This window comes from Triticum aestivum, chromosome 6A, assembly GCF_018294505.1.
Source record: "Triticum aestivum cultivar Chinese Spring chromosome 6A, IWGSC CS RefSeq v2.1, whole genome shotgun sequence".
Lineage (NCBI taxonomy): Eukaryota > Viridiplantae > Streptophyta > Magnoliopsida > Poales > Poaceae > Triticum > Triticum aestivum.
Genome location: NC_057809.1, coordinates 23,691,140 through 23,700,596, shown reverse-complemented (window position 1 = coordinate 23,700,596; position 9,457 = coordinate 23,691,140). Strand labels below are relative to the sequence as shown.

The 9,457-nt window shown below is 49.6% G+C and overlaps 1 protein-coding gene across 1 annotated transcript; it reads left to right on the top strand.

Annotated features, from left to right (window-relative positions):
• Positions 1-3,283: 3,283 nt before the first annotated feature.
• Positions 3,284-5,775, top strand: LOC123130077 (protein NRT1/ PTR FAMILY 5.2-like). The gene is made up of 3 exons (XM_044550034.1): positions 3,284-3,422; positions 3,507-3,724; positions 4,336-5,775. The coding sequence occupies exons 1-3, from the start codon at positions 3,284-3,286 to the stop codon at positions 5,773-5,775; spliced, it is 1,797 nt and encodes a 598-aa protein (XP_044405969.1).
• Positions 5,776-9,457: the final 3,682 nt, after the last annotated feature.

The window sequence follows — 9,457 nt, the reverse complement described above, 5'->3', positions numbered from 1 at the left end:
GGAACTTTTTGCGATAGAAACCATATAGAAGACTAGAATAGGCCGTGCGACACAATTGCAGTGATCGGTGCATTAGATACGTATATATGATGTAAAAAAAAGGCTATAACCTTAACTCTTTTTTTTGGAAAAACTATAACCTTAATTATACAGATGAACTATAAGATAGGCCCAAAACATAATATACACGTGCACAATATGTTCAACACATCTCAACAACAGCAAGAGATGCAATATATTCAACTTTCTGCGATAGATACCATGTAGAAGACTAGGATAGGTTGTGCAACACAATTACATTGATAGGTGCACCAGATACATATATATGATGTATAAAGAAGAGTCATAACATCAACTATACAGATGAACTAAAAGATTGACCCAAAACATAATATACACCTACACAATATATTCAACACATCTCAACAACAGCAAGGGATGCAAGTTGACGAGCATCATCTCAGTCTCGTGGTACCAAAAATAGTGACCATGTGTCCCGCACTCCCGCTCCGGGTGTTGTATAGGACTCTGGAGGATCTCGTTTCGCCATATAATGGCTTGCGGCCATCTGCGTGATCAGCGAGGCATCGGTGGATTGTTCGCCTAAGGAAATTATTTAGTTTGGCGTGGATCACAGCAGCAGTATCGTGGGAATACGTAGCTCGATTAATCAAATCCAACTGCTTATATTCCCATATGCACGGCAGATCACAGCAGCCTGGCATCACAGATCACGGCAGAGACTATCCGTGCACGCGCCACGCCACGTGGGTCTAGCACCTTCACTACTCCTACTTGCATTGCCCGGCGTTGACCTCGTCGGCACCTGCCGGCCGGCCGTACCAAGTGTGTGGATGCAGCCATGCAGGTCCCGTCACTAGATAGCAGCTCCCGCGATGTTGGTGCCATCTATTGTAATTTTGCAGTTATGTTTTGGTGTTTTGATGAAGATATTGTGGTTCGACGGCAATGCACTTGTAAGGGATTATCTCCGGCCCAATTATATTCAGTGCCCATATTTGATGGGCGACTGAAGATGGTTTCTGAAACTTATGAAGGTTGTCAAATTCATGAAGGGTGGCATGCATGCACATGTGAGATCACGTGCGCATTCGGTGTATTGTTGGTGACACCATGTTTATCGGGCATGTTTTGCACAGAGTATGCCTCACAAGGAAAATCGACACCTTGGTTACAAAAAAGAATCCCAAAAGAGCATGCTTGGACAGAGTAAGTCCAGCGAAGGAAATCGACACCGTAGTTACACACAAAAAAAAATCTAGAAACAGAAACAGCACCACAAGGAAATACCATAAAGTGTTACGTTTTTGTTCCAGGATAAAAAGATGAACTATAAACAGTGTGGTTCTGTGGCATCTCATAGATCATTGTTCACATTATTTTGGCGTGTTGTTTGTACTAGGAGTGGGCTTACGATGTTTGCTAACCATACCATCAAATCAAAGGAGGGGAAAAGGTTGAAGTTACTCCCAAGTTGTTATTGACTGAGAGGGAGAAGGGGAGTCCTTTCCCACATTCTGGGCACCCAAAACCATTAACTGGTTTCGGTCCCTAGCCCATCAGCACCAACAACTACAATTGCTCCATTGCCCATCAGCACCTCACGTATAAAAGCATGTATGTACCTTTGTTGGATGCACCATAAGAGAAACGATGCTAGTGTTGAAAGACCTCTATTGTCGGCTACCTTGAGGGGTATGTCGGCGTTACCCATGCTCTCCTACATTGTCTTCGTTGCATCTCCACCATCGGCAGCCACCAGGGTCATGCCGACGAGGCTCCTAAACCCTATGATTGCCTATGCACGACTATGCTGTTGCGGCTTTACTTTTTTTCCATCATGCCTGCAGCAAGCAAGCGAACGAAGGACTTTAAATGTGTTGTTCTAATCACATGTGCATCTGGTGGGTTGTTGGTGCCGTTTTTTGGATGACACCCACATCAAGACATCATGAACCAACCTGCGGTTGGATTGTTACGAGGACAGTAGTATCATCGACCCATCGAAGTTCAGGTCCTGGTGCTCGACTATGAGGTGTCTATGATGACTTCATAAAATCTCAAGACAATATGCCAGCTCAGTCTTTCAAAGATGCACGTAACACTATATTATACAAAAAAAATCTCTATTTTTTTTTCAAAAAACAGAATGCACCAGCCGCGAATCGGACCCAGGTATGTACCGTGGCTTTGATTATAAGCTCGACATGACGATACAGTACCGTGCAGCTCTCGCATCTTTGCTGACTGTCGTTTTGCTCCGTACTACTTCCATTATCTCACGTCTCTCTTTGTCCCTAGCTCTTTACCACGTCAGACGGCCATCCAAATCAACATGCGCACGGCACTATGATGTGACATGCATGTCTTTTATTTTTTGATTGATAGTACGATGACATTCATTTGCACAAAACAGCGAATAAGGACTATGTGTCCGGCTCCGGGGGTTGTATAGGACTCTGGAGTATCTCGTTTCGCCGCCATGAATCTGTGGAATCAGCAAGATATAGAAGCGCATGATGTCTGCTCTATTCTCCCATGAATACTATTCTCGTCATGGTTTATTAGTCCTTCTCGTATTTTTTTAAGTCATACTTTGATCATTTTTTAACTAATAAAATGCAAGTTATACCTTTTTTTTGCATCGAATGCAAGTTATACCTGACAAATATAATATCATCAAAAACTGTATTTAAATACGAATCCAGTGATATAATTTTTTATGACATGCATTAACATGTTTTAATTAAATCTATGATGAAAATTTGGCGCAAATCACAAAGAAGACTAATAAATCAGGACGAAGGTAGTATCAATTAGTCTGGCGTGCCTGTAGGGGGGATCACAGCAACAGTATTGTAGGACCGCTGGGATAAATATGCGAATCGAAGGTATATAGTCGATGGGAATCGGTACTAGCTTGATTTCACTCGCTTAATCAATCCAGCTGCTTATATTCCCATGTTCACGGCAGATCACAGCAGCCTGGCATCACTGATCACGGCGGAGGCTATCGTGCACGCGCCACGCCACGTGGGTCTCGCACCTTAGCTACTTGCATTCCGCGGCGTTGACCTCGTCTGCGTCTCCCGGCCGGCGGGCCGGCCGTACTAGCACTGCTAGTACGGTGTATACATGCACTTCCCTTCCGTCACTTGATAGCAGCTCGCGCTGATATATATTACTACCTGGGTAGAGAGAGAGAGAGAGAGAGAGAGAGAGAGGTGCTAGGTGCAGCAAGGCAGGTTAGTAGGTAGCAGCAATGGCGGCGGCGGAGAGCCTGGCGGTGGAGAGCGGAACCGGGCGGCAGGAGTACGTGCAGGACGGCTCGGTGGATCTCCGGGGCAACCCCGTGCTCCGGTCCAAGAGGGGCGGCTGGACCGCCTGCTCCTTCATCGTAGGTAGGCACCATTTCCGACCAACCAGTTGATCATGCACACACATGCTTGCTTCTATTCTTCATGCCGCCAGCCGATCCATGGCAGTGTACGAGCTGTTCGAGCGGATGGCGTACTACGGGATCGCGTCCAACCTCTTCGTCTACCTCACCGAGAAGATGCACCAGGGCACGGTGGAGGCGTCCAACAACGTCACCAACTGGTCCGGCGTCGTCTTCATCACGCCCCTGATCGGCGCCCACCTCGCCGACGCCTACCTCGGCCGCTATTGGACCTTTGTCATCGGCTCCGCCATATATTTCATGGTAACCAACCCTCTCGTCTCCTAACTAGATTTTCTAATCGGTGGCTACGGCGGAGTCCTCGAGAGTCGAATCGAGATTTTTATCGTATTTTTATTTAATCACTCACAAATTTCTTGTACAATAAAACAACGATACTGGGGACTAATCATGTCGTGTACAAACCAATATTTTAAATAATGGGCTATGAAAAATAGCGGCGGGCCTCCAAATCAGCTATAACGGCCTATATCAAGCTATAGCGGTCTATTTCTGAAGCCGGCCATTTAACGGCACCCTACTAAAAAGGCTATAGCGGGTGCTATAGCCGGCTACTTAAAACTATGGTACAAACGCGCGAGCAACAGACACACAACGACCCACGCATGTACACACAGAAGAGAAAAAAAAGACTAACTCACACGAAAAGAGAATGACTGAAAAAGAAAAACAATGTCTAAAAATATGTTTTAATTAGACAACGAAATAGGAAAACCGGCTAAATTAACTAAGTAGTATTGTAGTATGTAGTACTCCCTCTGATCTAAAATAAGTGTCATGGTTTAGTTGAAATATACTTGCTCTGGAAGAGAAAAAAAAGTGAGACTAGAAATGATGTCCATGCCTTGATGCAGGGGATGCTGCTGCTGACGCTGGCTGTGACGGTGGGAGCGCTCAAGCCTCCGCCATGCGTCGACAAACTTTGTCCGTCGCCGTCAGCCCTGCAGGTCGGCGTCTACTTTGGCGGGCTGTACATCGTCGCCTTGGGCAACGGCGGCACGAAGCCTAACATCTCGACCATGGGCGCGGACCAGTTCGACGACTTCGACGCCCGGGAGAAGACCCACAAGCTCTCCTTCTTCAACTGGTGGATGTTCACCATCTTCACGGGCATCCTCTTCTCCTCAACAGTCCTCGTCTACCTCCAGGACAACGTGAGCTGGTCCGTCGGCTATGGCATCCCCACTCTCGGCCTCGTCGTCTCCATCGTCATCTTCCTCGTCGGCACGCCTATGTACCGCCACAAGGTGCCTCAGGGCAGCGCGATCACGCGCATTGGCAAGGTGCTCGCCTCCGCGCTGTGCAAACAGCGCCTACCCTTGCCGGCGAACGCCGATGAGCTGCATGAGCTGGAGCAAGAGGCGTACACGAGGAAGCACAAGTTCCGGATGGAATCCACGAACGACATGTGGTTCCTCAACAAGGCGTCTGTGAAGGACGTCGGTGGCGCGTCCTCGACCTCAAAATGGAGGCTCTGCACGGTGACGGAGGTGGAGGAGACGAAGCAGATCTTGAAGCTGGTCCCTTTTGTCGTGACCATGTTCGTGCCGTGCACGCTCATCGCTCAGACCAACACCCTGTTCGTGAAGCAGGGCACCACCATGAATCGGCACATGGGGCCACACTTCGAGATCCCGCCGGCCAGCCTCGGCGCGTTCGTCACGCTCGCCATGCTCATCACCAGCGTGGTCTACGACCGGCTCTTCGTCAAGGCCGCACGAAGGTACACCAATAACCCAAGAGGCATCACCCTCCTCACGAGGATGGGCATCGGGCAGGTGATCCAAGTCGTGACGATGGCGACGGCGGCGCTCACCGAGAACCGGCGCCTGAGCTACGCGCGCAGCCTTGGGCTGGACGTGACCGGCGGCCAGCTCCCCCTCACCATCTTCGTCCTCCTGCCGCAGTACGTGCTGATGGGCCTGGCGGACGGGTTCGTGCTCGCGGGCGAGATCGAGTTCTTCTACGACCAGGCGCCCGAGAGCATGAAGAGCCTCGGCACGGCACTGTCGCTCACGGCGTACGGCGTGGGCAACGTCCTTAGCAGCTTCTTCCTGTCGCTGGTGGCTCGGGTGACGCGCGAGAGGACCGGCAAAGCCTGGGTCTCCAACAACCTCAACGCCTCACACCTCGACTATTACTACGCGTTCCTCACGTTGCTCGCGGTCGCCAACTGTGTCGCCTTCGCTCTCCTCGCTAGCAGGTACAAGTACAAGGTGGAGTCTACTAAGACCATCGACGTCGGCGTGGACGTGCAGCTCAAGCAGCTAGGCCGCCAAGAAGATTCACTATGAGTCAATGGCTTGACACTAAAATATAGTCCATCCGTTCCAAATTACTTGTGGTGAAAATGAATGCATCTAGATGTATTTATAGTTTTAAATATATCTATTTCTATGCATTTCTGTGATAAGTGGTTCGGGACGAAGGGAGTAGAAAGTGAAGTATTCCAAGTGTATTGATCTAACCATGGTGCGCGGAGTATACGTAGTGTCAAGAAGTGCTTCACACTGTAAAGGAAAAATAGAAATCCGAATTATTGCATGTGTATTGGTCAATCCATCATAGGGTATATATAGTTTATGAGTCTTTTTACGTACCTACTCCTAAAAAGTACGAACCGTCCATTATAGGTAAGGCAATGGCCTAGATCCACCGATACTACTTCTTTTGATAAAGGTTGAATTTTATCAGTGTTTTGATTGCTTCAGGGTCTTTTTCTCTCCCTGAGGCATAGAGATCTGAAGCGGGTGCTTTTTCCGCCGCTCCAACATAGCCTAGTTTTTATAGTCAGCTGACTCGGCTCTATTTTACTTGCTCTCATCGTCTCGTGGTGTACTACTTGCCTTGCCACCCTGTCTCATGGACTAGCCACATGGCGGAAGCGGCTCGCAGAAGGTGGCATGCGGTAGGGAATAGCCAAAGCAGCGGCGGAGAAGCAAAACAATGCGGAGACCGATCGTTGAGAACTCGACACAGTCCCCTGGATCCAAATCTCTAGTTCTCGTGTTGCACACACATATATAGACGCATGGAGTTGTTGGTCAATGTAGTCCTCTCGTCCAGCTCTATCAGATTAATTCCTGTCCAAGTCTCATTGAGCATGATCACTTGTTCTGAGATGTGAACTACATACATACTACTTCCAAAGTTGCTATGGAGAGCCGGCATGTCCAGAACCGGCAAATGGAGCCAAGGTTTTGTTTTTTTACCGGGCCCGAACTAAATGGACGAAATCCACTATTTTGAAAACTCCGGAAAATTCAAACGAAATGCACAAACTAAAATTTGAAATTTAAAACAAATGCGCCGAAGAGCATGAAGAGCCTTGGCACAGGGCTGTCACTCACGGCGTACGGCGTGGGCAACGTCCTTAGCAGCTTCCTCTTGTCGCTGGTGGCGTGGGTGACGCGCGAGAGGACGGGCAAACCCTGGGTGTCAAACAACCTCAACGCCTCACACCTCGACTATTACTACGCATTCCTCATGTTGCTCGCCATCGCCAACTGTGTCATCTTTGCTGCGCTCGCCAGCAGGTACAAGTACAAGGTGGAGTCTACTAAGACCATCGCCATCGACGTGGACGTGCAGCCGAAGCGCTATCCGCAAAGAAGATTTACTCTAAGTCAATGGCTTGACATTGTTAAAAAAGGTGTGGCAACCTAAAGCAACCTAAAATATCTTACAAAGGGTCATGATGTGGTTTGTATGTGTTTCTACGCTCAAGATAAACCTAGCGGTGTTTTTACTGTGCTTTCTCCTACCGGCAGAAACGAGATTGACGAGTACATCAAATGCAGGTTCAAGGTAGATTTAGTTAAATTTATGTAACTTAATGTAGTGCTGTTATAATTGTTGACCATATGGCTAGCACTACCGGAATCGCCCCCTATGCCGACGGCTAGGACCGTCGGCATAGGCCTGAGTCCCGTCGGGATAGGCCTATGCCGACGGCCCCCGTCGGCATAGGGCCATCGGCAACATATGCGTCGGCACAGCCAGGGACGCCGTCGGCATAGAAAGGCCGTCGGCATATATGGTACGCCGACGGGGGTCGTACATCTATGCCGACGGCCCTGGCCGTCGGCAACTACCACGCCTAACGGCGGCCGCCGTCAAGTCTGCCCAACGAACGGTCGCCACGTGGCACCACTATGCCGACGCCCCGACCGTCGGCATAGGTGTGCCACGTGGCGACCAGCCGCTGCTCTAGGCCCAGGGCTATGCCGATGGCCTGGCCGTCGGCATAATTTGAAACTAAGCCGACGGCCAGGCCGTCGGCATAGTCCTTCATACAGAGCTCCCAGTAGCTGACACGTGGGCGCCTATGCCGACGGCCTACCCGTCGGCACAGTTTTTGAACTAAGCCGACGGCTAGGCCGTCGGCATAGGCTCCCACGTGTCAGCTACTGGGAGCTCATGCTAGCCCTATGCCGACGGCCTAGCCGTCGGCATAGTTTGCTTTTGCTTTTTTTTCTTTTTTCTGTTTGTTTTCAGATCAGTTCAATTCAAATAACATCACTTATATAACAGCACATATCAGCACATATCAACGAACGTAAGCATAAGCATCATCACAACAATAGATCATCATCACACAAGCATAAGCATATCAACGAATGTAAGCATAAGCATCATCACACAAGTCAGCTAAATGATCATCAGCACACACAAGTCATGTCAAGCATCATCATCACATCTCAAGCATCATCGAGCACCGCGGAGGTCGTCACCGCCAAGACGGCCAAAGTCCAGGTCATCAGTGCTAGCGGCAGCGCTACCGCCAAGACCGCCTCCTCCTCCGCCTCCGTGGATCGGAGTGGTCGGGCTCCGTGTCTCCGGAGTGCTGCGAAGACCACCGCCAACGGTAGATCCACCTGTTCCCTGCATGTTGAAAAGACATGCACGAGATCTATGACTGTGTTGAAAGGCATGACATGCTTTGGGTGAATAGATTGGGGATGAACTAACCGGCGAGGGGCCAGCGTTCTGTGCCACAAACTCCTCAAAGCTCATCAGCACTGGTTGTGCTAGAGGGCATTGTGCTGTAGGGAACTGAGGACACCTGCCGGCCGCCATATCCTGAAAAGCCTGCTGCATCTGGCTATCCCTCTGCACTGGTTGTGATGGATCGGATGCTCAGGGGGACCAACGCGTCAGACAACGGTCACTCTAATGAAATGCGACACCACAACGCCTGCAAATTCCACAACGGTCACTCAAGATCATCATGAGTATCATTTTTTTAGCAAGATCATCACATCTTAGTAAGTCTCAAAATTTTGTCCAACATCCATCCATCCATTCATCTATCATTAACTTTACCAACATACATTCGTCAACATGACCTAACATTAAATATATGACAAACAAAGTTTCTAAAAAAATTCACCGACATTCCATCCATCCACCATCTATGATTCTAACAACATCCACATCATCAACATCATCATCTATCATCATTAACATCATCATCTATCATGTAACAATCATCATACATTTGCAACTATCATCAAAAAAATCCATCATCTAACGTCATGCCCCTTGTTAAAAAAATTGCTTTTCTTGCATTTCTCACATTTGTAACTATCATCAAATCATCTATCAACTAACTATGCATCCATCCATCTAGTTACATAACTATGAACAACAACAAAATTATCAAAAAAAATCTACAGAGAGGGAGGGAGGGAGCTCACCGTGGGGAGGTCCGGCTCGGGGGAGGGGCAGGGACGGAGATCGGGGCGGGGACGGAGGTCGGGGGAGGGAGGGGCGGGGCGGCCCGGGGTTGGTGCGGCGTGGGGCGGCGGAGGTCGGGGGAGGGAGGGCCGTCGACGGCGGTCTTGGGACGGCGCGGGCACTGGGGACGGTGCGGCGGCGGTGGGGAGGGGATTGGGGCGGCGCGGGCAGTGGGGGCGGTGCGGCGGTGGTGGGGGAGGGGATGGGGGCGGCGCGGGCAGTGGGGGGCGGCGTGGC